At 38.3% G+C, this 27,235-nt stretch overlaps 1 protein-coding gene across 6 annotated transcripts in view; it reads right to left on the bottom strand.

Annotated features, from left to right (window-relative positions):
• ARID1B (AT-rich interaction domain 1B) overlaps positions 1–27,235 on the bottom strand; it is a 326,090-nt gene that overhangs the window by 235,660 nt on the left and 63,195 nt on the right. For all 6 annotated transcript variants that reach the window (XM_041423655.1, XM_041423657.1, XM_041423654.1 and 3 more), the window contains exon 4: positions 8,839–8,985. In XM_041423655.1, coding sequence (XP_041279589.1) covers positions 8,839–8,985 — 147 coding nt within the window. The remainder of the gene's footprint in view (positions 1–8,838; positions 8,986–27,235) is intronic.

Genomic DNA, 27,235 nt, shown 5'->3' with positions numbered 1-27,235 from the left:
TTTGTGAGGTTAATATTCCAAACCAATTGCAAAATAAAGAACTGCTTTAATTAACCTTCTGTGATTTAAATACTGGGAGAAATCAGAACTCAGAAACTTTAAATAATATCACCATCATAACAACAACAATACTTTGTGGATCAAAGCCAAACCACTGATTTGAGAACTTTAAGAAATACATTTGGACACGTGTATCTTACTGGGTTTCTAAACTCGTTAAAAAGACCTTTCTCTAAGCATAGCATACTAAATCCATTATTAATTTTGCATAGTTTTTGTAGTTGAGCTGAAAAATGTTTCCTTTTAAGATTATTTACTTACAAATACTGAAGTTTTTAGTTTGAACAAATGATTCAGCACCCCTGCTTTTTGCACTAGAATACTTTGTGAAGATTTTTGTTATGGACATAGGACACTGCTCACTTAATCTACAAACTGATTGCACATAAGCAACTGACACTTAAAATTAAAGCAGCAAAACAGGGCTTCCCTTTTCCTAGGAGATTAAGTTTTCTCTCTTTCCAATTTAGCTGAAGAGAGGCTTTTATTGCCAGAGTTTCTTTATGATATTGTATGCTAACTTAATTTTAGTACATGAAAAAAATCAAGACTCAGGCCTTTCAGTATTGCATATCTTTCAAGCACAAAAGCTGCAATATGTCTGCCAGGCTCAGAATGACACAAAAACACAGGAATAAAAATGAAAAACCAGCAGGATACAGGTGGTTATGAACATTCCTGCCAAACGGGTTTGCAGCGTGCACTGACCTATCTCCTCTGACTATCCGGCCAGGTATCACCAAACCCCCATCAGCAGCAGATGCCTGAAGAGGTGCACTTGCTTGTTTCTCAGGAAAAGAAAGCTGACCTTCAGAATTCCTCCTTCAAATGGAAAATCCTGCTTTCAGCAGAAAACCATTAAGAGATGAAGACAGCAAAAGAACATACATACTGAGAAAATGTTTAACTACAATGAGAGAACTTGAAACTGAAGGTGCTGTTCAGTTGTTGAGACAACTCAGAGGCAAACAAATTCTTTCACTGACAGTCCTTTGGAAGATTATAAAACAGAAGTATAAACAAGCTTGCTACATTTTACACATGAACAGTAGTACCACTTTGCAAGATAAAGTACCTCTCCTTTCCCAGTAGTACCACTTAACAAATCCAAGTTACTACAAAGACAGCTATGTGTAAGGAGCAGTTATACATGCTAACTTTAACAGCTTCAGGCCTAACAGACTGGAGTTGGATTTTTATTTGCATAAATTGACCACAATCTCTGTAAACACTCTCTTTAAAATAACAGGGCCAAGAAAGTCTTCTCTAAATCTGAATGCAGATTTTTGGGTTTGGTCAACAAGCCTTCAGCAAAAACAATACTGCGCTACTGTGACTGCTGCTCTGTGCTATGCCCTTTATTTTGTGTTTGTGCTCAGGTGTGAGTTTACAGACAATTATACTTTCTTCTTCTGCCTGACTCTATTCCTTCTAGCCACTTGGCTCTGGAAGATTATTCTCCAAGTCTGACAAAGTAGCACCTATTATGATCTTATAAACACAGAGAGAAATCACAGAGAAAAAAAAGAGAGAGGTTTGACATATTTCCTGGAATGATATAAGCAATGATGAGCATCAGAGCAGTCCTCAAATGGACAATAATCAGCCATTCCCACTACTGGGAGAAGGAGTCAGTTTCACTGAACTCCTGACTTGAGCTAAGTAACCTCCACGAGATAAACAGCATTATGCTTAACACTTATTTGCTATCATGGCATCATGATTATGAAATAAGACTTTATAAAAGCAGAGATCTAACTGGCAAAGATTTCAATCAGTTAAATACTCATTGAACCTACAAGGCATCAAACCCCTCTTGTCCTTCCTGAAAATATAATGTGCTTAAGAAAGGCTCAAAAAAAATAAATCAGTTTTATGCACAAGTTCAATACGATTCAGTTCTTAAATCGCTTCAGTGCTCAGCAGGTACTGGTCACTGGTAGCTTGACTAGAAGCTAGGATTTAAGTTGTGGTGTGCCAGTTTGGAAGCCATTTGCTGAAAGCCTGCTCCTCTTCCCTGCTCTCCCCAAGGCCGGTCAAGCTTTGCTACAGATTCAAGAAGCCAACATTGCACTCTGCCTTTTGGTATCTACCTCACCTCTCTAAAGCACATTGGCAACAGAAGGTTCAGTGTACCAAAACTGATGCCTTCATACAAAGTAACACTATTGGTGTTCCTTGTCTCTCATTTCAGCTCCCCCCATAAGGAAGACTGAAATGGCTGACAAAGTGTATATAGCTTTCTCCCTAAGTATGTATATATGTGTATGTATATATATAGATATATAGATATATAGATATATGTGTATGTATATGTTTATGTATATGTATATGTATATGTATATGTGAGTGTGTGTGTGTATATCTATATATCTGTATGAGTTCTTAGTGTCATGAGCCTGGGATTAAATGTCTTACAGGAACTGCTTCACCATAATACCTCTTCACTCTTCACTCTGGAAAGAATATAATTGCTCCTAAGCTAAAAACAAGTCCAGCATTTCAGAATTATTTCATTTCAGAGCGAGTGTACACTGAGCACTAGGCATCTCTGTTGCTGAGACGTCAAAAGCCATGAAGGATTTATGGTACACAACAAGCAGTGGTGTCAGCCACTGCTGCTGACAGCAGGCAACTATCTCTTCTAAACATTAAATTTGATTATGAGTTCCCATATAACTGTAATAGCCAACTTCCACAAAGAATACTTTCCTATATGCCTAGCAGCAAATGTCAGATTAACATACAAGCTTGTTCTTTCCCAGATTTCCTGTGGTTCATAACACAACAAATATTAAGTGCAACCACTCATCTAGAGGTAGAAAGATTACAGACACCAAGGTTTAAAAAGGATAGAAGGACAAATGATTTTTATTACAACTTTTAAGACATGCGCAGCTATATGGTAGTTCTTAAAACCAATTTAAATTTAAGTCTGAAGGATTTGAGACTAAACTACAGTACAGTTGACTGCTAATTCTGTGTCAATTTCTAATAGCTTAAGAGTGAAGATTTTACTATAAAGAGTAATTGCATTGAGGTATACCAATTTGGACTCACTGAGGACTGTCTGTATTACTTACTAGTGAATTTGATATTTGCATGTACAACAGTTATTCCTATTATTACAACACTATTTTTGTACAATGTTACACCCCAAAACAGCTTGACAATGTTAATTAACATGTTGCTTATTATACTGTTTAAAGAACTTTAGCAGCTCACATTGAATTTAAAAACAATACTTCATCTTCATTGTACCAAAATCACTTTAATAATTTGGTGCATTTTGCCACAATACAATTTGTTCTGTTTTCATGACAGTCATACAGATTGGACATGAAAACAGATTAATTAATTTCACATTTTGTTCACATTTTCAAAGACTGTTTCAAATCAGGAAATTTTTATCTGTCCTACCTTGCACTGACTCATCACTAGAAACAGATGTCTGTGAAAGAACTTTCTCATCATCATCTCAGGCTTAAAACTGAGACTAATTCCAACCACTGATCCCAGTTCAGGGAAACACAGAGAAGCCCCTTATGGAAGCACCAGTGGTCTCCAACCCTCTGCCTGGAGAGATTGATCAGAGCATCACCAAAGATGCTTCCCACCTTCTCACGTACACTGCCTTCCTGCTTCAGATGCCTTTCTACTTGGGACTACTAAAACAATTCACAAATTCCTACTGGCCTGAACTCCATTTGTCCCCTGGCCCAGTCTCAGGAAAAAAAGCCTCACCAGTTAGTCTTGCTCTTTATTTGTTCTATACAGTTTGCGTTGGAAAAAAACCTCACCAAGATCAGTAGGTAAGGTATATTATTCTGGGGGGGAAAACAAGGTTTTGGCCAGCTTTTAGAACAATTAAATAAAACCTGTGAGACAGTGAGAGAGTGCTTTTTGTTTGTTTGTTTATAAAACATTTTCTCCTTTTAAGTAAAAGCAGACTAAAGAGTGAGCCTGAACTACTTAGAAAAACCCATAGTAACCACAGCAAACGATGTATAAACACACACAAACTCTTCGTGCACACACTTAACCAGAATGACCAATGCCCCAGAAAAGGGCACATGTATGCCCCACCTCAAGGACCTGCCATGCTTTTTTCCCATTTAATCTTATGCCCGTATGTGAAAAAAGGGATCAGCATTCTACTCTGGAAACTTGCAAGCAGACAGGTTCCAGGACGGTGTAAACAAAAGATAACTTAATTCAGGGTAACAGCAGTAGGCGTAGAATAAAATCACTATTTTTGTTTAACTAAGAGTGAGACCATAACTATTTTGCAGACCCATTTAATCTGTCAGAAATTGATACAGTCCCAGTTCATAAAATAACAAAATAAAGCTTAAAGGCACGATTCTATCTCAGCACATATGAACACATGCTACATAAAGCAAGGAAATATATAAACATGGCTGTTTACAAGCCAGTTGGAAAGCATAATAACCAAAAATATACATCACACTATCTTAACAAAATAATGTTTAATGATGACAGTTTAAGTTTGCAATTACATGACATTCTTGAACAAAATATCACTTCTACTTATGGCAAAAGATTTAAAACTGCAAAAACAAGTGAAGCATTTATTCATTTATATGCCATTTCAAGATGAAAAGCCCTGCCAAGGGCAACACTATAGTAGTGTAGCACATCTTTCTTCCTCTTTTTTCTTTTGAAGAGCGGTAAAGGTAAAAAAAGTTAAAGAAAACAAAAACCAAAAAACCAGGGCAGTATCTACATCTACTGGCAATATCTAATGATCAATGAATTTGCTACTGCAATAAATTTGCTTAAAACAAAGCTCTTCCTTTAATGGTTTTTACACAGCAGGCTCCTGATATGAAGAGGGGATGACTGATGCTGGCTTACAATATGGTTCTATAGTAAACTGTGCCAGTTTTACTATCAAATCACCTCTTATAAAACTCTCTTTCTGCCTACCATGCAATCAATTTAACAAAGATCTAAACAACTTAACAGTTCAAACATTCAAATAAATCTCATTCTTCTCCTTCCCATCTATGCTTATTAGAAGAATGAAAGTCACAAGTCACTGGAACAGTCCCAGAAATTGTTTTATCTGTTTACTTTTATAAGACAAGATTGCATATTGAATTCAAGTGAGTCAAAGAAAAACAGCAATGGCTTCACACTTCCACAAGATGTGAGAAATGAAGACGAGCACCAATTCTAAGGCACAACACAGAGTTATACCTGACCTCAGGAGCTTGCTCACAATGTGTCTAAAAGAGCAAAAATAAAACATCATCTGCAAGAAATTTCACATCAGTTTTCTCCCTATAACAGAATACCAGATCATCACACTATGAGGTTTTACATAAAAGGAAACTAGTGGCAAGAAAAAGTCCATCATCCAGACAGAATAAACACTATTTTCAGCTTTATAATCTCCAAAACAAGTAGCTTGACATAAATCTACAAGGGAAATAAAGAAAATACAGGCAGGAAAAGAAGGCAAATTAGAGAAGTCCTCTTTCCCCAGTCTAGCATTTCTTTTCTCCCTCCTGAAGTAAAACCAATTCAATCACACTCACATCACAAAATCAATATAGAAAGACAAAAAAAAGGTTAATGAAGAATATAGAAAACACAAAGGAAATTAATTTGCAAACTGAAAAGAAAGAGCAAAACTAAGGATGACAGACAGAAAGGATGACAGATTGTATGACTGAAACTACCTCAGCTTTCTAATTGACAGGATTATATAAACAGGATGTACTGATATTTTTAGGAGCAGAAATAAGAAAGATACACCAACTGGTGCAACAGGTAATATATATTCTGTAGTTTATTTTAAAATTGTGTTTAAAAAATGTAAAGCCAGTTTTTAGTCACAGCAACACAATCACATATATTCAAAGAGACCCTCAGAGAGAGATCATACAGTGAAACCAGCTCAAAGCAAGCCTAGCAAGAACAGGGTGCTTGAGGGCTTTGTCTAGTCAAATTTCTCCAATGATAGAGACTGCAGTCTCTCTGGAATCTTGTGGGGTTTATAATTTTCGAGTTTGTTTGGTTCTTTCTTTTACAGAGTTGCAACATCCCTCTTCTTAGTGTGTGCCTAATGCTTCTTGTCCTTCCCTTGTGCCCCTGAGGTGAGTTCGGCTCTGTTCTCACCCACATTCCCCAAACTGGTACCTCTCCTAAAACTAAACAAGTACCTACTCCTATTTCTCTTGTTAAAACTTTAATCAAATAAATTATAATTCCTTATTTTTCAAAGGTAATCAGTCTCACATAAGCAGAGATATGTATGCTTAAGTAAGCACACTTTGTAATTTTTTTCCGTCAACAGCAGAATTTGACATATGCTCCCACGTTTTGTTTTTTGTTTAGTATTAATTTTTGTATTTCACACTGGTTACCACTTGATGGTAATTCTACTATGCATTGCCAAGCAGAGAAAGAACACTTCTGCTGAAGCGTCAGAAATATAAACTTCAATTTCATGTGTTAGGAACTGTTTTCTAGATGAGCAGTTCTCAAAGAATGGGAAAGCACACAGTGGTGAGGTTTTACAGAGAAACATGACAGAAGTGTTCACCTGCTGATTCTTCTTGAGAAAGAGGGAAGAGCAGCCATGGAACTGATCTGGAGATTGGGAAAGAAGCAAGCCCCAAGGTGTTTTAGGACTACTTATTATTTATACAAAATAGTCCCATCTACACACAGATATTCCAATTACACAGGAAAATTATCATATAATTCAGAACCTGGGATCAGAGTTCAAAACTTAAGAGGCTGACCACTAGTGAAGAACAGTCACTCATAAACCATCAAGAATTCAGGTAAAATTTTCACAGAAAAAAGGACTACCAACTGCAAGGCTGTATTGGTGCAGACCTAATGAATCATCTCATCTTGCAGACTGAGGCAAAAAAATTCCTACTGACCTTCCTAAGGTGCCTGTATCAGCCTTGGAGCCTGGATTTTGACTGTCCTTCAGTGTCACCTCAAATCCTCAATAAGGAAATTGGCTACATCAAGGCTGGTATCTCTTACCTGTGAATCTGCTCCTGCCTTTCTCTTCATCCTAGTTCTCAGAAATTCAAAATATATGGAAGGCTTTACTCTAATTTTACTTTCATCCTTCTATGATCCCTCTCACTTCACTGCACAAACCTTCTCTTTCCCAGCTATGATAGCAAATGATGTAATTGGAACACCTATCAACAGATAAATCAGTACCTTGTTACTCTTAAGGCCTATAAAGTTGAAATGTTTTGTGTATTTTTTAAACCAAAATATTCAATCCCTTCAACTGACAGTATGTTTAAAACATGACAAGGTGTCCAAGGCAGCAAAAAAACCATTTCAATTTCATACACTGTGATATGTAGACATTACAGCAGCTGTGTTTCTTCTATTTTACAGGCCATATTACTAGGTCTTTATCTCCTGAGACTTCACCAAGATGCTTATGAACAGTATTTTCAAGTCACAGAGAAATCAAGCATTTAATGGCTAAGTAAAAAAGGAAGAAAATTAAATTTAAAGACACAACTGCAATCTTTAAAGTTGCAGTTACATATAATCCAAAAGACAGAACGTGGTGACATTTACAAGAATATCATAGATACAATTAAGAATTCTATTTCATAAACCATCCAGCATTTTAATGAAAAAAGTTAATTCTCAATGGAATTTTAAAATGTAGATGAAGAAAAATTAACATGTAATTACACAGTGAAATTATCATAGCTTTATTTTAAAGTCAAAGGAGGGGAGTCTCCAGTATCATTGCCACTTCCAGCATCTTTTGTTAGTTTATTTTATGTACTATTTTTATTTCAAGCTAAGATTTCTACGTTGCACCAGCATAATCGCAAAATGTTAATCAACCATGCCTGACAGAATTCCCCAGTGACTTGCAGCAAGTGCTGATGCTTCCACTAATATCCAGTCTTGAGCAACTCACTTTTGTTAGATTTCCCAGGATGGTGAGTATGCTTTAGTTTCATCCTTCCATTTCCAGATCACCTCTCCATGATTTACAGAGCTGAGACTGCAGACAGAACTGAGCCTACATGTTCAGCTGCTTCAGCTATGCACATCCATTTTGTTCAGTATCTAAAATCCAAGTGTTTCTCCAGCTCTGGGAACCAGACCCATACATTATCACTTCTGATCTTGGTTAAAAACAGAATCACTTGAAATTAATTTTAACGCTTAATATAAAGAGCACAATTCAAAACCAGCAATGGATAATGGATTGTGCAAACTGACAACATTCAAATTAACAGCTGTAATATCCATTTAAAATATCTTTTAAGATGTTCCCTTGACAAAGCAACTCCAAAATGCCTTGAACTCCTCCACAAAAAACCCAAAACAGCAGTGACCACACTGGATGCAGGAATTATCAACAATGTCTGTCTTGTGAGGAAACAACAAAACAAAAGTGAGGAAAAGCTCCAACATCCACTGACATCTCATCAAGAAACTGTTACCTGTTTCTAAAAGCACAGATGCTGGGACATATATACTGGCTTTACCCTAAAAAGGCGGTATGAAATAAAGTCTGACAATGTGAGCAGATGTATTTGTGCATATATCCTGAAGATCGTTCAAAAAGATGTGGTCTGGTTCCATGTTTATTTAACTTTGCTTAATTTGTTATTTAATGATTGTTATTTAATTAACACTGTTCTCTGGAAAAGGTGAGGGGTGAGTTTTGTTCAGTGCACACGGGTTCCTTTTACGCTTCCAGCCGCAGGGTGCCTGTCAGTAGTGGAGGACAGTGCTTACCTGCTGAGCCTGGTACCTCTGCTGGGCCTGCGACAGGTACTGTGCCTGGGGCGGCAGGTGCTGGGGCTGCGGCTGCTGGTTGTAGTACGGCTGCTGGCCCTGCTGGCAGTAGCCACTCACACCTTGCTGACCGTACTGAGGTGGGATCTGTGGGAAGAGCCAAGCAAAGCAAATTCATGAGTGGAAGCAGAAGGACATAAACCCAAGCTGTGTGCCACCCGTATGGCAACCTCAGCAGAAGTGATATCCTCAGCTACACACCTGACCCAGTGGTCTGAGCCCTCAGCAGTCAATGGGAGCCCTTAGATCCTCTTGCCTTAGCAGGAGGAGTAAGCCCAAGTGCTCTGTATAGTTAGTCTTTTCTGGAAGAGCTTCTAGGGAAAATGCTATGCTTCTGACCATCACAGCTCTGTAATGCCCACCCTTAAAACACAGAAGCAGTTATTTGAAATATTTGTTCTCCATGGGCACACTAGTGAGGCAAATCAACAGAGGAATCATTCTGATGTGCTGACCCAAAAGCTGAATTGTGGAAAAAAGGCACAGCTCTCAACAGACGTTGAAAGAGAAATGCCTGCCTTTTGTCCTTTTTTTTTTTTTTTTAGCAATCAGGTGCTAATTTTTACTTAATGTTTTGCCCACAGTCCTCAGTTTTTATTGTTTGTATTTAAGCCTTACACAGAAGTCTTGGCAGGACTTTGGTTTTGTCGAGTTCAGTCTCTCTTACTCTTCTCTCCCCTACTAAGATATACTTTTTAAAAAGTAACAACAAAACAAAATAATGTGTTACACACCACTTGGAACATGTATAATGTACTGAGAACCTGCACACACTGAGAATCTAATTTGGTTAGAACCAAAACCAAATCAATTACAGTGTCAGAGAAATTTTCTGCATTGATTTAGTCTGTAAGCTTTGCATCAATAGACACCGACATTTTCTTGAAGTATTTGAAAGAGCACACTTTCAATGGACTCCTGATATCGTGCCCAGATTTCCTTGATTTTAGGTACCTATGCTTTTCCCCAAACTCTGGAATTTAATTATCATTTCAGATGCAGCACATGATTTCTCCATTCTAGAATGGACCTCCCGTTGGTCCTGCACATCCCTGCCCTAAGCAAAAGTCTCAAATACCTGAGCACATCCAAAATGCTTTGATCTCTGAACCGTTCCCACTGAGTTTCTGATACAATGATAAATCTGTTTATTCAACAAGCAAACACATACCTGTTCTACTTTAAGTTAATTCACTACATTCATTCAACAGTATTTGCTAGGTAGTAAAAATAATAATAATAATAATATTAATAATAATAATAACAACAACAATACAACGTTAAATTTAAACATCTGCTTAGGCTATTTTTATTATCACAACTTGATCTGCTCCTATTACTTCTGCCAGAAATTGGCAGTCCTACCTCTTGGTTACTCCTAAGGTCAGCACTGTAACCCCACTCCTGCACTTGCTCTCTTTGCCTTCACTTCCATTTCCTTTCCCATCATTTCACAGGCACTTGAACGTTTCTGTGACCAGAGCAACCCTTTCTGACAAATACCCTCTCCCCGATGATGTATAAATGAAGCCTTTATAATGCAAACTAGAAAGGGTGTGTTGGAATATCATCAGGCAAACAGACAGCTGGAGTCTGGGATCTGACAGAAGACCACATGGTGGTTTGCCCATCATCTGCAAAGGTCACAGAGCCTGGACTGGTTCCTATGAAATACCGAGGAGACACCTATGTTGTGGTCCATCTGGGTTCCAGTTACACTGGGAAGAAAAGGAAAGATATCCAGACAGCAAAATATGGGCTGCTAGAGAGGAAAAAAAAAAAAAAAAGAAAAAAAGGAGAGAACTTGAATGCCCAATTGACCAGATGGTAACAAAGAAATGATCAGACACATGAGCAACCAGAATATTTCTGGAATAAAGATACTTGCACAGGAGAGCTGGAGTTCACCTGAACATAGGAGCCAGGTCACTGGTACATAAAATGCAAGAAAATGAAATTTTAAAATGAAAAGGGGATTAGAAGAACACGTGGTTAAAAAGTGTGGTATTGCTATGTCAAATGAAGACATGGAGATTCTGGGACATCAAATGAAGATGCTGAGAAGAATCAAAGAATGAAGAATGGACATGCAGTGACTGCAGAGTGAGTAGAGTGGCAATAAGAAATTCTAACAATACATGGACTTCTACAGAAAGAGGGGTGGACTGGATCACTGGAACATCAAATTGCAAGCAAAAGCACTAACAGTGGTCATATAAGAAATTCGGTAGAAAGGAAAATAATTGTGGGGTGACTAGTAGGCATCATCCTAAAATACAAATTCAGGGAGAAGACAGCTAATAACAAAGTAACATTATATGCTACATAGCATTTAAAAGCTAATCAAAACAAAACTCCACCTCGCCAAGCAGCAGGGGTCTGGAGCTTGGTCAGATAAAGAAGATTGAGTGCTGGAACCACCATGCATAGCCAGGCTACAACAATGCTGACAGCAGCACACTAGCAAGATCAGCAAAAGGCATGCTGCAAGATTGATTAGGGGGAGATTTCAACTCCCCCCAGACAGACTGAGTAAGCAGACTACAAAGCTGAGACCAAAGTATCAGATAACTCTCAAAGGTTGTTCCATGGAACTGCTGGTTAAGGTACCTGCATGAGGAGCCACTGCCTTTGGCTCTGTCCAGAGCAGCAAGAATCTACTGCATCCTGCAGCTGCAGAACCACTGTGCATCAGTGACCATAAAGGAGTTAAATTGAGCATCCCTGCAGGAACAATCAAACCCAAGGAATCTACTACTGTCATGCTTAACTTCAAAAAGTGTAACTACGCAGAAATGAGAAAGCCTGTTAAAAGGAATCTCAGACAGCTATGAGAAATAAAATCTGACTGGCAGCATCAAAGCTGTTTAACAATAACCACATGGAAAGCACAGAAACAATATTCACCACCCATTCAGAAATATTTGATAAGAGCAAAGGGACACCAGCAAGGCTCACTGCAGCTTTCTACAGGCAAAAAGGCATCCCCTTCAATAAGCCAGCGCCAGGTCCAAATGAGGAAAACAGAAAAGACTGTAAACTCTGGCACTTCAAATGTAATAAGACAGGCCAGAAAGAACTGTTGGAACAGCTAGAAAAGGGAATCAAATGAGTAATGATTCATTTCTTCAAACACATCAGAAGCGGGAGGTCTGCCAGAGTCTGAAGTGACAAATGATGATGAAGGTATAAGAGGAGATAAAGAGAGCACAACGCCATCACAGAGAAACTTAACAAAATCGTTGGCTCTAGTGTGCATTGTGGAAAAATCTTGGGGTGTTCCCATGCTGGAGTCCTTTGTGAGGAACTTGATAAATGTCTCTGAATCTGATGGGACTTTTCATGGAATAAAGTGACAAATGAACAGTCAGAAGTGGCTTGGGACCATAAAGTATCACTCCAGAGGCCTAATCAAATTCAAAAAGCTGAATTACTAATGACCATATACAGCCTCTAAATTGGAGCTGCCTTGGTAGGTGAGAATTGCAGTATGGCTTAAAAAGAAAAGTCAGAGATTTGAGTAATTTAAGACTACGTAACACCAATGATTGTTCTGGATAAATCAGGACCGGTAAGAATGAAGATGAGATTTAGGAAACATCAACACAGCAAAAGAAAATCCCTCTCTACTGACTTCTTGAACTTACTAGGAAGGGTCAGACAAAAAGGTTCAGGGAAATGCAACAAGAATCATCATAGGTACAGAACAGTTTCCATAAAAAGCATCTGTAACTTTTTGAGGATGGAAAAGACACTAGGAAGTAGGAACATGGTGGAAAGCTATAAAAGCATCTTGTCCAACAACAATTAGGATGCATTCAATAGCAGAAGCAAACTTCAGAACAAGAGGGAAACAGGTTCTCTAGTCACAGAGGTAGCAGATGTTTAGAACTCTTTGCCAAATTGAGGCTTTGAAAGCTGAAAGTTTATGTGGGCTCGAGCAAAGACTGGACAAGTTCACAAAAGAGACATCCTCTGAGGGTTACCAAATTTATAGAGCCACATCTGGCTCAGGAAGTCCCTGAAGTGAAAATAGCTGGAGGCTTGAAGAGTACTGGGGGAAGTACCACGTGCTTGCTTTGTTCTAACTCTCCTCCAGGCATCCTATTAAAGCCTCCACTGGAGGCAAGATACACAGGGCTGCATGAACCCTTGATCTGCCCCGACAGAGCCATGACTACATTCTCACCTCTTCGCAAAAGATGTCTGAGTCCCCAGAGAAGACAAGGAAATTTTGGTCTGCAAGATACTTGGTAACAAATGTAAGCAGCCTGCAGAGGCAATAACATCTTGACTGCCAAAGCTCTAAGACTCCTCAATTTTCTTAAATATTTCCCCAAGCAATCTGCTTTCAGACACTGGTTTAAGAATGGGTACCAGGCTCTTCTTCTGATCTTATATATCAGTTACTTATGTTAGAATTTTCCTCCATATCCTTCCAATTCAAACTGTTTTAAAAAAACAACCAAACACTGCCACCTAAAATACAACAATCATAATGCTACATGTATGTTTGGATGCTGCTGTCTTCAGTGCAGAGACTCATCACCACTGCTTTAGCAGAACACTCCATATAATGGCTGTGGCTATTTAAATAAATAACAAATAACAACATGCAAATTAATCCACCTGCTTTACTGACGGGGATCACAAGATACTGCTTATGGACAAATGTTTATTAAACAGCATACAAAAAAAAAAAAAAAAGGTTAATTAAAATCTCCCCAGAACAAAACAAATCTAAAGCCAATTACTTACAATGCTTGGAGTGAATGACCCCAGCATCTTCTTTCTTCATAAAGTAAACCCTCCCTCCCCTTCTCCCTTACACTCGTATTTGTTGTGGCCACACAATGCAGGAGATGAGAATTTGGCAAATTCCATCATGCCTGTGTTAGTGCAGACGTTCTGGGGACAGCTGAAGAGAGAACAGACCTGAGTCTGAATCTACTTCTAGGCAAGCACAGAAACTGTAATAATTACTTTGGACTACTATCTGACTTGCACAGTATAAACAGCATTATTCTGGGAGAAGTATGACTGACCATAACTGATTACACCATTATGAACACAAGCAGAGAAAGGATGAGAACAGAAGGAACGAAACTGGTAGCCAAAATGAAGAGATGGGGCAAATCCAATTAAACCTATAACTTAGCCTGTTATCTTTAATTCTTGTTTGAATAAGAGATCTGGTGGCAAGCATTCTTTTCCCAGGTAATACCCTGATAGAAATGGAAGTTTTAAGCAATTTTTGTATGTGCAATCCATGACTGATGTCAAAGAAGGATCATTAGAGTCATTATAATAATTTTTAAAATTAAAATGTAACAAAATTAGTGTGTTAGCATAGGTACACTAATAACACTAGCAATATGCAGCTACTGCCCTTTTACACCATCCTGATGGCTAAATCCAGTCACTAATGGAAGAAGCTTTACATAGCCCCTATCACAAAAAGCTCTGTGAAGTCACTCTGGGATCCACCCGAACACATCAGACTCCATAACATGCTCACTAAGGGAAGAGTGGAAGAGTCCTGGCTACATCCTTGCTTCTCCCTGAAATCTACTGGGTGCCCAAAAAGTGAGGCATGATATTGGATATCCATTACCCTGGATGATACTGGTAGAAGGCAATAACGCAATCTGGCAGCTGTGGACCACAGTGTCATGATACAAAAATCTGGGGGAAAACAGGTCTGTCTGGCCTGATCAGCATTAAGCCTGGCTTACAGAGAGAAGAAAAACTTCAGGGGCAGGGGTGCCACTCAGAAGAAAGGATGGCACTACCTGGTTCTACAGTGGCAGAGTGGCCAACTTTGCCAAGGAACAGTGAGATAGAATATTGTGAACCAAGTACCATCCTGAGTAATGTAATCATCAGTAACATTCCAATTTCTTAGCACCTGCAACACTGTAATTACATAGAAATTAGAATTTAAAAATGTACAGTGAGGGGCATTCTCAGAAAAATAAAACCCTACCACCTGATACTTTACACTAGGAGTAAAACAGCGCATTCCTTCAGTTAACAGTAAAGGTTACAATACTTAATTCTAATTAATTTTACAGTCATCAATTCAGTTATAACTATAAAGGAAGATGTCACTCAGTTCCTAACAAACCTTCAAATAAAACACTTGTGATTCCTCAAACAACTTCTGCTTCAGTTTTAGATTTCCAAAATCAGACCTCTGCCAAACCCTAAGTATTTTCCTCCAAACATTCAAACCATGCACTTCTCCATATTTTCCAACAGAAAGCTGTAATAGGAAACTAACTCCTTGACTTTCACACACTTAAAAAAAAGGTCTGGTTCACATCAAGGACTTTCAAATTCACAGAAGCCCAGGTCTTCCTCTGTATGTTTAGCTGAATTAGAGAAAGAAGAAAAATATAATATGCTTATACAGCATAAGGAAATCCTCTGGCACATGTTCAGTAGAATATTCTGTCACAGTTAGGGCAGCATGGTCTCCTGTCTCAAATCAACATGTTCAACCCCAGCATGCTTGTGCACACAGCTTTAATGAAAGCTAAAAATCCTTCTCACTGAATGACAAAAAAGAAAAAAATCTAAAAGGAAACCAAGTAGAAAGCTGGGTGTTAATGTCAAGGTTATTAATCAGAGGTAGATCTGAAATCCTGATGCTACGGTATTTTATTCATACATTCTATAAATTCTATTACTTCTTATCACTTAGCTTTGACCTTTTGACAATACATTGGTCACAATGTTCACCTGTGTTACTCTCTTTTCTACACTGCTTGCCTTTACACTGAAGTATGAACTTCAACATCTTATTAAGAGCCTTTAAAATATTAACACTAGGCCTGATACTGGTCCACCCTGTGACCCAGAGCAAGGAAGCAAAAGCATAAAAAGCATGTTTCTGTGTCACTATAATCCCCATTCCAGAACTTGCAAGGTAGTGGATTTTGCAGAGTCATTAAATGCATGCCTATGTTGAAGACTGCAGTGCAGCACACAGATCTGCAAACTAGCTCAGATACTGGCAGGAGCCTACACCAAAAGCTGTGCTCAGCTAATTTGCCGTGCTCCACAGAAGGGTGAATTAGGTCAAAGGGAGATCCACGCTCTTGTAGCCAGACTGCTTCTTGTACACAAGCCATTCATTAAAAAAGGTAGCTCAACCATCTTCACAAGACACTGCAGTCTGCAATGCAGTCCTACACAGCACTACAGAAAGGAGAGGACTCACACACATGCCTGTAATCCCCTTTCCCCAAGAAAAGGCAGCACAATTACACCACTTGTCAGTGCAACATATATGGCATCACATATGTACCTGTCATAAGGTGCTCTCTACGTACTGCCTTTTACTCTAGCTTAAATCAAAGCAACGTGAACTAACCAATTATTAATACAGGCAATTTTCCTCTCCTAAAAAAGCTCCAAAGCAACCTACCAAAAAAAAAAAAGTGTAAAAAATCTACTAAGTTTATATGATTATGGAACTCTCCAGTCAGAAAATACAGATGTTAAAGTTCCAAAAGCAACATTAACTGAGCCATGTTACACATATATAACACCTTCTCTTTCTGATTTATGTTGTCAAAGGCATTTCATAAAATAGAGAGGATGTGAAATGTGGCTTAGTTACTGTGGCTGCTAGAATCTTATCATTTATGTTTTCTGACTTCTTAGCTGTGCAACCTTCACATCTTATTAACATAGTTTTTTGCATAGACTGTAGTATGGAATAGTACTTATGTTTTATGTATTGACATATTTTTGATGTACTGAGATTTTGAATAAGTTTGCTATTCTTCATGATGAGAGCCAAATAAATAAAGACTACTGCCACAAAACAGTCAATCATTTATACAGAAAAGCAATATCTCTCCTTCCAAAAAAGAACACTTTGATTCCCCTGTCAGAAATTGATGAAAACTACCTCTGCTGTAAATGCTAAATCTATGCCAATATCAAAACCACCCCCCAAATCCCACCTTCCCCTAAAAACAACAAACAAACAAAAATAAAAAATTTGAATGTTTCAGATGAGCTAAAATTAGTTTCAAGGGAGAGGTAAACAGCTGAGTCCAGAAACAAAAGGAAGAAATTTTTCCTACAATAGTGTTGATTTGCACAGTGCATTACAGCTTGAACTAATTCAACATTTGGTCCATTCTGCAAGTTAAGGGATGAATGTATGATAATCTCCAGTAAGAGATTTCCACATTGCTATATCTATGCTCTTCGACCAACACTATAAGGACTAAAAATTTGCAACAGAGTTGTTTATGGAAGTGCTATTTTGATACACTGCATTACAAGTAGAGAGAAATCATAGTGCCTACACACACACACACACACATACACACACACTCTCAAGTGATGAGTCAGGTAAGATAGCTATTGTTATACTCTGCCTTTCTTTTTTTAGAAAAGGTGATCAAAATAATTAAAAGGGATCATGTAATCTGCTTAAGGAATAGATTTCCACTTTACAAACCAACATAAGGGAAAGTACATCACAACTGTCACAACCTCATCTCTGGTGATTCTGATGATTGCGGCTTCAGTAAAAAACTTGTAGGAAACCCCATCTCTTGCTGTGTGAGTAGCATGAAATTCACCTATGAAATGCCAGCCATTACAGAAAAATGCAAAAGCTTATATTTAACTGATTTTTAATCATGTAACAAATAATTTATTACAGGGCACTTCTTGAGCAACCATGAATGGAATAAATCTATGATCCCCAAATCCTCTAGTTGCCATGTATTTTCCAGGAAATTTGTAACAATTTTGACCACTATTTCTTAAATGGCGATTAAAATAAAATATGGTTAAAAAATACGGAGAAACATATTTCTTCAGACAAATTCTGCAATGCCATTAAAACCTTCTAAAGCAGGGAACACAAATGAGAGGTATGGGTTGAGTTTGAATAGCAGGTGATCTAGCTGCAAGAGTAATCCTCCAGTTTTATGCCCATATATACAGAGAGACCCCTGACACTTAACTACTGGAGACTGAAGAATCCCGCAGTAAAATAGCTTCCACTCTACATTTCTTCTGGCACATAGTCTTGGTAGGAGGAAAAATTGCAAGTATTTTTTAATCTGAGTAGTGAGAAAAGGCAGAATGTGCACACACCCTGTTTATCATTGCTTCCCTGGCATCTTGCACACCCTTGAGTTTTCTTTCTTTCTTCCAGTCTTTCAAGAGAAAAGGGTGCTTTTAATTAATTCATGTTCTCCTCCAAAGATATCAATCTTGATGAATACTGTCTTTACCATTCCTAAACTCAATGGCTTTCAGAACTAAATCATTTGAGATCATTCAGAGCTCTTCACCGTATCTCTTGAAACAGCAGGAGAAGAATATAAAAGACCTTCCACAGGGAGCAACTCCATGCACTCTTAAGCAAGCTAAGCCTTTCTCTTCTTTCCATCTAAGCTTCTCCAGTTCCACACAGGGCTTCACAGACCCTTACAGTGCACACCCTCTTTCCCTGATGGCTGCTTTTCTTCCTTTATTGCTATCCTGCATCTGTGGAGGAACACTCCAGGCACCAATATATGGTGGAGGCCACCCAGCTGGAAAACACCTTGGCAGAGAAGGACCTGAAAGTGCTGGTGGACACCGAGTTGAACATGAGCCAGCAATGTGCCCTTCCCACAAAGAGAGCTAATGGTATCCTGGGCTGCATTAGACAAAGTACTGACACCAGGTCCAGACAGGGGCTTCTGCTCTACTCTGGAGGACTGTGTCCAGCTCTGGGCTGCCCAGTACAAGAGAGACATGGACATACTGGAGACAGTTCAACAAAAAGGGTCTGCCCAGTACAAGAGAGACATGGACATACTGCAGACAGTTCAACAAAAAGGGCAACAAGGATAATTAAGGGGCTCATGCACCTGTGCTGTGAGCAAGGGTAAGAAAGCTGGCACCGTTCAGCTTGGAGAAGAGAGGGCTTCAGGGAAGCTGAACAGCAGCCTGCCAGTATGCAAAGGAACTCTAAAAGAGCTGCAGAGGGCTTTTGTACAATGGCATGTAGAGACAGGACAACAGGGCATGGCTTCAGACTGAAAGAAGGCCAGTTTAGATTAGGTACTAGGAAGGAATTCTTTACTGTGAGCATGGTGAAGCACTGGAACAGGTTGCCCAGGGAAGTTGTGGAAGATATGCTTCCACATCCCTGGAAGTGTTAAATGGGGCTTTGAGCAACCTGGTCTAGTGGAAAGAGTCCCTGCCCATGGCAGGGTGGTTTGAATTTGATTATCTTTAAGGTCCCTTCTGACCCAGACCATTGTATGCCTCTATACTTCAGTTTAGTAGTGCCTTAGTACAAAATTATCTGCAAAGGGGTGCACCATATTTCTGGTCTTTAAGAGAGAAGCTCTCTGGTTTTGGCCCAGACACCTTTGACAAGGTCAATACTTTTGAGTTAATGCCCACAAACAGCAGACCACCAAGTCATCTTCTGTTCTGGTCCTTCGCTGTGTTACGGGATATCACCCTTTCAATCAAGAAAAACTTGCAATGACAGAACAGATTTACAGCTCTTTGTGTTCACATTATGGATGCAAATCCCCAAGTAGTGTCCACTGCACAGGAGGTTGGTCAACACACAAAGAAAAAGGGATGACCTCCCATATCCATCATTGAGGTTCAGCAATAGCTGTGAAAAATCTAGTCATTTCTACAGTCCAAATTCTTCTAGTTTCTTCTATTATAGCAGGATCAAAATCATACTTTTCATCTGGACACTGAAAATTCCCCACAGCAAGGAATCCTGAGGCAAAGAAAAGGACTAGCTAAACTAGCGGTAAGAAAATTTGATTATATCTCTACCCATCTAGGATAATTTATTATCCTGCAGCATAGCATTAACTGCCTAAGATCAGGATCCCATTCCTGTGGCACAGTTCCTCAATATTCTTTTGAGGGTACTTATGCTGGCTTAGAAAAACAAGAAATACAGAGCTACTCCTATCAGAAACCCTTCTTCTTTAGATGAATTTGACCAAAGTGCACCACCAAGAAAAACAAAACCAACCAACCAAAACAAATTTTTTAAAAAGGGAAGATGTAAATCTTTTCTGTGATGGCTTTTCTTTCCTTCTTCCTACTGGGAATAGATAAAAACCAAGTCAGCCGCTTAAATAGGAGTACTTACATAACAACTGTGATTTCAAATATTCCTGCAAGTATTTTTAAAAGAAAACTTTCAAATCATTCCTTGTAGACGCAGAATTCAGATATTTGATTTATTCCATTTCTATTATTTAATTTGACCTATTACTTAGCACTGAAAAACATCAAAAGAACCCTGACAGAAACATCAAAGACATCTATCTTATAAATTCATAGCTGAAACCATATAGCACATCATAATTTTTAAAATAATTACAGTTTTATTATATTTAAAATAAGATTATTATTGTAAATTATTCCTCATATCAGCTACCACAAGTAAGTTTTAGAAACATCTGCTAAATTTAAGTATCTGGATACAGTTAATCCAATTCATGTAACATTATACTCAAAAAGGAACAGAAAAACAAATGACAACCTTTAAAGTCCAACCATCATTTATCAAAAATTACCTGTTTTGCTTAATTGAAAATAGCCAACTTAAAAACCCATGAAGAATCAACCACCAAATTATACACTCATTCTACAAAATTACTAGAATTTTAAAAAAATTAATATCGCAACTAAATTTAACTCAAATATTGTGCTCCATATGTTAAGATTCATCATACCTACTGGTCTTTCAAAGCATCCAAGCATCTCCAGTATATCCAAGCATAGCGCCTTCCTTTCTGGAAAGCTCAAGCCCCCCTTTCCCCAGGTCTGGTTGTTTTGAGCTATTATCCTGACCACCTATTTTGTTTAAACATTCACAAAACAGATTCTTACACTCACAGGAAAATGCTTCCTTCTCATTTATGTCCAGACTGAAGTAATATCTATCTGTACACAAAATTAACACACAAGTGTATAATTGTAGTTTTATGCTCAAGTGCCCCAATTATGCACTTTGAAACACTTTAAAGGATCCATCAGGAACATTCAATACCTCCAAACTGTAAAGTCTTGAGGAGTGTCTTTTGACAAGACAGCTGCATTATGGAGACATCTTTCAGCTACAAACACAGAAAGCAATCAGTTTGGGGTTTTTTCCTCCAGGATACTCTCTCTGGCTGTAAAGAATGGTGGCACCTATCTGGTGCAGTGCATTTTGTCACAACTAACAGACAAGCAGGAAACTGAATAGTTCGTTTTGCTTTTGTGTAATATGTCCCAGGTGAGCACAAAAGGCCCAGCCTCCAGATTGTTTGAAAAGGTGATTAAGGAAAGCTGACTAAGAATGTTTGCAACAGAAAAGTGAGGACCCTACACCTTCCTCACTTCAGCCCCAAGCCAACAGCAGCTCCACACACACGCTTGGTGAACATTCATCCTCTGCCTTCTCACTTCTTATAAAATACTTTTAAAAGCAGTTTGTTCAAAAAGGGAGTGCAGGAGGTGACTGTCAACAGTTTTTTGTTACATAAATAAATTTCTCTGCACATGTGGTGAAGAAGGGAAATCTATGTTAGCCCATCTGACTTTTCACTGAAATGGGTTACAGGTGCTCACACGATGCATTACATTCTTTCACACAGATTGGTGATAAAGTTGCCATATCCTTCATGTTATAGTTTATGAAAACTACTAGTGGTGTTCATGGCAGAGGGTAAGTGTGATGATGTCCCAGCAAACACAAGAGAAGAAGACAAACTTGTTTCACATGACAAACACATACCAAGTCCTTAATAAATAATAAGTGAGGAAATCAGGAGTGGTAAAAACAGCTTAAGAAGAAGGTAGATAATTCATTACATTAAAAACATACTAAGAAAAGGGCTTCAGGCTGACTTAAAGGTGGTCATGAGGCCATGTTAGCAAAGGTTTTCCTCAGTAAAACCAAGACACAGTAACTTACACTGAGAAATGCAATGCTCTGTGCAACTCATATGGGATTTAGCATCAGGTGTCCGGAGCATGCAGGCACTGTTTGCTGACCATCAGCAAAGAGATAAGATGAGCCTATTTGTGAGCTCAAAGAGTGATCACAGGTACCAGGCAGAGTGAGACAAAATTCCAGCTGTTGTTGCAGTTCTTTAGTGGGGCCAACAGAATGCCAAGTTATTCCAAGTGTGATGGAAAAACCACACTTTTTCAGGAAGGTGCCATTCAAAACTGTTCTAGAAAAAACATGCCACGCAGACATGCACCCAAGCTACTCATCCAATGCACTGTGTGGGTTCCTGTCTCACAGCTGCCCAGTGTCCATCTCTGCACGCTGAGGAGCTGTGGAAAGAAGAGGTCTCCTGATAGCAGGCACCATGAAAGACACAGTGTGGGTTGATCACATTTTGGATAATGCTCCAGGGGCAAAAGCACCAAGACAACTGGTCTACAGCTGCGAGCCGATCTGTCGGCTGCCACAGAAGCCCCACTACTTCACCCAACCTGTCAGTTCTCCCTGACTCTCTACCAAGGGTTCTGCCGCACTCAAATAGCAGAAAGACAATGGGCAGCCTTCTGCTGCCTCAGGACATCAAAACACTTCAGCGTGGTCAGATGAGCCCAGCAGTGACTAGAGGGAAGTGGCACTGCAGGTACCAGCTGGGTTGGCTTTGGCTGCTGTTGGAACTGCAGATTGTTTGGTTTTTGTTTTCCGTGGCTCTCCTCATCTCATGAATCAAAATTCATAATTCTCACTTTCCAAAAAAGCACCCCATGTGCAAAGTAACAACTTCCAGCTCTCCATGCAGAGCGCTGCTAAGGGAGAGGTGCAATGGGAAAGCTGCTGCACTACCAAGTGAAGCTACAAAAGAAGCCTCTCCTTGACTTTCAGGGAGGACACACAGGCTTTTCACATATCCTCAAACTCAAGACACTGAAATTTTGCCATAAAATTTAATCCTCTTTAAGCAGAAAATGATTCACTGCTGCTCTCACCTAGAGTGACATCCAAAGGAAAGTAGTGATACAGAGAGAGGGATATACACACAATTCTCTCTCCCTTCCTTGCAGGAATCAAAAACATACAATGCATTTCAGGGACATTCTTAGCATGAAAGTAAGGTGCAAGTGAGTAATGCCCATTTAGATTGTTCTTGAATATTAATAGAGCAATGATCACTTATCTATATTGGTAGTTAGGTATTTTAACCTCCTGTTTGGTTTGGCAAATCTTCCTCTGAGTACCAGTTGTACTTTAGTGGCTACAGTGTTGTTCAGGCACGAGCTTCTATGATTAAACTAAGCTTCTGATTTTGTAGTTGCATAACTATTTGAAATACTTCAAACAATAGGTCAATATTTCTCAGAAGCTGTATATACCTTTGAGAGCACAGAGTTCACACATCCTGGACAACAGACTTTTTAATTTTAAAACCAGGTATTTTCATTACTTAATTGGCTCTGAAGTATAAAAAAATATTTTTGGATAGTATAAAACTACGGAGAAAAGCTTAGGAAGCAGCACTGTCTGCTTTGGAGGGAGTACTTACCCATCTGCCCTTCTGGCCAGAGGTTTAATAGATTTCTATTTTTATAAAGGACATAAGGGGAGGGGGTGGCTCCATCAGTTTACTACAGAAGCCCAGCTGCCAAACTGGATGTGCCAAAGGGGAATTTTAGGGAATTTTAAAGAGATAACCTCTGCTGAGACTGCAATGTCAGCTTTGTAACCTCATGACTGGAACATGTGCAGTGAATGCTGGATTGAAAAAGCTGTGCTATGGGAGTTAGAAGAAAGAAAAGGAGAAAACAGGAACAGCACAAACTGGGATTATTACCCTGTGATGAGAAGAGGACTGGAGCTAAAAAACACCGTTAGTTCACTGTGAAAAAAAACATCTATAGAGTAAGCTCACTTTGATTTGAGTATTTATTGATAACCTCTGCGCACTTTCCTTCTTCCAGCCCTAATACGGTCTCTGCATTTTATGCTGATTCTGTTGTTCCATTTAGCAGGTCACTTGCAGCATATTTTAAACAACACATGGACCCAAACTGGCCTCTGGTTTAAATGTTCAGCACAGAAATTGTAGGGTAGGGGTTGAGCAGGGAAGAGGAATTGCCGTTAATTGGCAGGAGCACTGCCAATTAAAGGCAAACAATAAATATATTTTTTAAAAAATTAAGTAATTGGTGCTTTTTTGATCTAGTCCTTCAGCTTCTACTCAGCTTTTCTTGCATGTTGAGACAAAACTAAACTAAATTCCCTTATTTCAAATTATCAATTTTTTTTAATTTATTTTACAGGAAATAGATAAAGAACTATGGCACATACTGCTATTTTGTCACTGTGATCAGAATGTTTGAAGAAATTTAGTATGCTAAAGAAGTTGTAAAACATTTGTGATTCTAAACTAAGATCAACATTCAAAACAGTAAGGACAGCCAAAAAACCCACAAAAATAGAGTAGCCACAAATACCTTCAAGGGTCTATAAATATCTATTATCAAGTCTTACTTTAGGATTATAAAGGTGAAATTAGTGATTTGCACTCAGACAAGTAAAGTTCTACACTAAATTAGAGAAAGGGAGGTCTCTTATGGGTAGGACCCCATTACAAAACACTTCTGATGTCCACCTGTTTTCTTCTGCTCTTCACATATAGCAGTGTGCTCACAGAACCACCCCTTTTACTATATTTAAAATAGATGAGAAAAGATGATGTCATCACATTTCATCTAGAGGAGAAGCAGTAATAAATATCCTTTTGCAGTGAAAGCAGGAATGCTTCATGATAAAATATAACAGCTCTTTAAAAAGAAACATTTCAAAGTAACAGGAATGTTAGAAAGGTAAAATAAATTAATAGCCTATGTTGTTAAAAACTATCTACAAATCTTTATAATCCAATTCTCTCAACAGCTTCGATATATGGTGAATGTCATTAAGTTATCAATCTAAGAGAAAAATCTGTCTTTAAACTTGAAGATATATATCCCGTTTAGCCTAATATTTGGGAGTTTTAGAAAATATTTTTTTCACATTTTAGGTTAGTGATTGGGTTTGAGGAGTGTTGCTTTCTTTTCTTTTAAGGGAAACTGTCAATTGAGAAACCTTAAAAAAACAGCTACAACATCACACCATAAGGCATACGCTAATATATGCTATCTTTAACTAAATGTTAGTTTGTTTCACTGGTGTTTGTTCTTCTTTCTGGGCAGCACTTCACTGAGGATCTGCTCCCTTGAGGAAACATAAGCTGCTTCAGTGCAGTGTATCTCAACATCTCTGCAGTAGAAAAAGCATGCAATCAAATAATTAGCAACCATTGTAACCATTCTGTGCATCAGAAACAAAAACCTAGACAAGCACCTCTTTTTAAAAACACTGCCTCCTCTGTTGCCTTTAACTGATCTGAAAATAATATTATTTCATCTTCAAGTCAAAAAGAAAACAACTTGCTACACTGCAAGTGGCTTTTCCATTGCCTTTCAGAAAGAAAAGCTTTGCCAAGTCAGAACATTTTTGCTCTCTCGGAAAAAAAAGTATTTCTATGATGTACTGTAAATCTTTACCTCCCTCAATTGGGAGGTAGGTTTTTATGCCTTTCAAAATTTATTACGTCTGCTCGACTGTGCTTTCCTAAAGATCCCTTTCAGCTTCTGTTCCAAGTAGCAAGTGAAAATTCTCTCAAGTGCAGTAATGTAAAAGGAGTAGGAAAGAAATTCAGCACATGAACAGGGCAGACACACAATGTAGTGCAGCGCTTTGCACAGCCCTGCAAAGCACATTATGGCTCAATTCATGGAATACCCAAATTCAAAGTACTTGTTCTATGGGTCTTATTAAATTTGATATTATAAATAAAACCATTAAGTCAGTCCCAGCTGAAATGCTTAGAAACCCTACAAACTCAGCAACATCTTGAGCCTCTTCTATACATCTTTCCTAGCCACATCCTACTTATTTTCCATCATGTGTGATTCAGGTTCCAACTCTATGAACTACTATACAATTTAAAATTTTAATTGTAAGAGTAGCACCACTGAGCTTAACAGGGCCAATGCCACTAACATAACCAGTGATGCATACATCAGCCTACTGAGCTGAGGGATTTATACCGTGATATCCTTGGGGCAAGGAATATGGCTTTTCCTATATTTCAATACATAATTTTGCTGGAAAGCAGGAAATAAAGATTTCAGTTTTAAATTTTCCTGTTACCAGCAAGCCCAAAGAGGAGAGAAGAGAGCCCAGAAAAAGCTCTGCAATATGTCCGACTAAAAGGATCTCCACAATCTTCTGTCTCATGATGGTAGTCAGGAAAGGTTCCTTCCATACAAGATGAGGTGAAATAAAGTTGTGATTAACTGGAAAACTAATCAGGAACCAACTTTCCCTGCTGCCATTCTTAGCTATCTTTTACTAGTTTTGTCTAAAGCAAAACACTATGCTACCATTAAAAAAACCAAACACAAAACCAAAATCAGTTTCAACTACACTAACTATACCTCCATGACATTTTTCCTGCTGTTAAGCTTATTCAGCAAGTAAAAAAGGGGAAAAAAATCACACACAGATGCACAACCAAATTCACCATCAGAGAAATAAGCAATCATTAGCCTAGCAATGAAGCTTTCTCTGATATTTCAGTACATATACACTACATTAGATATTCAACACTCTTCAATAGCAAATTAATCCTTCATGTGCACAAAGTGCAGTAAATTCTCTCATAATTATAAGAGTGCAGGACAACCTTGATAATTTTAATTACTGGGAAGTTTGTCTTGGGTTTCTACATATCATCAGTAACAAGGTAAATAAAGCAAGTAAGACATACAGAAATGGAAGCCAAGGCTGTTTTAGCAAAATTATATCTTACTAATACATTAGAATTGCAGGGTTTGGTTTCATGACCAAGTACGAGCAAGTGTATTTCACTGACTTTTGTAAGATGAATTGATTATTACCATGACATTTCAACCACATACAAAAGAGAAAGGTGACACTACAGCAGAAATGTGCTATCAGTTCAGCAGCAGTGATTTACAGAAAGAGCTTTTCAAGTTTATACTAACAGGGTTATTTCATGAGCTGAAAATAGTTTTATTCCCTTATGTCAAATAACATTTATGTATCTGTAATGTGCACCATACCATAAAAAAGGAGACATGAAGAAAAACATGACTTTACAGGCATGACTACCATCACACATTATTGCTTTATAAATAATGCTGAAGTAAACACAATCTGCATATAAATAACATTTATTATATTGACTGTTAAACACATTGACAGGACCAAACAGCAGCAAAATGTTGCTTATGATAAAAATCT

Source organism: Onychostruthus taczanowskii, unplaced genomic scaffold, assembly GCF_017590055.1.
Source record: "Onychostruthus taczanowskii isolate IOZ18803 unplaced genomic scaffold, ASM1759005v1 scaffold8, whole genome shotgun sequence".
Taxonomy (NCBI): domain Eukaryota; kingdom Metazoa; phylum Chordata; class Aves; order Passeriformes; family Passeridae; genus Onychostruthus; species Onychostruthus taczanowskii.
The sequence above is the reverse complement of the archived record's forward strand: the minus strand, read 5'-3'. Positions and strand labels throughout refer to the sequence as shown.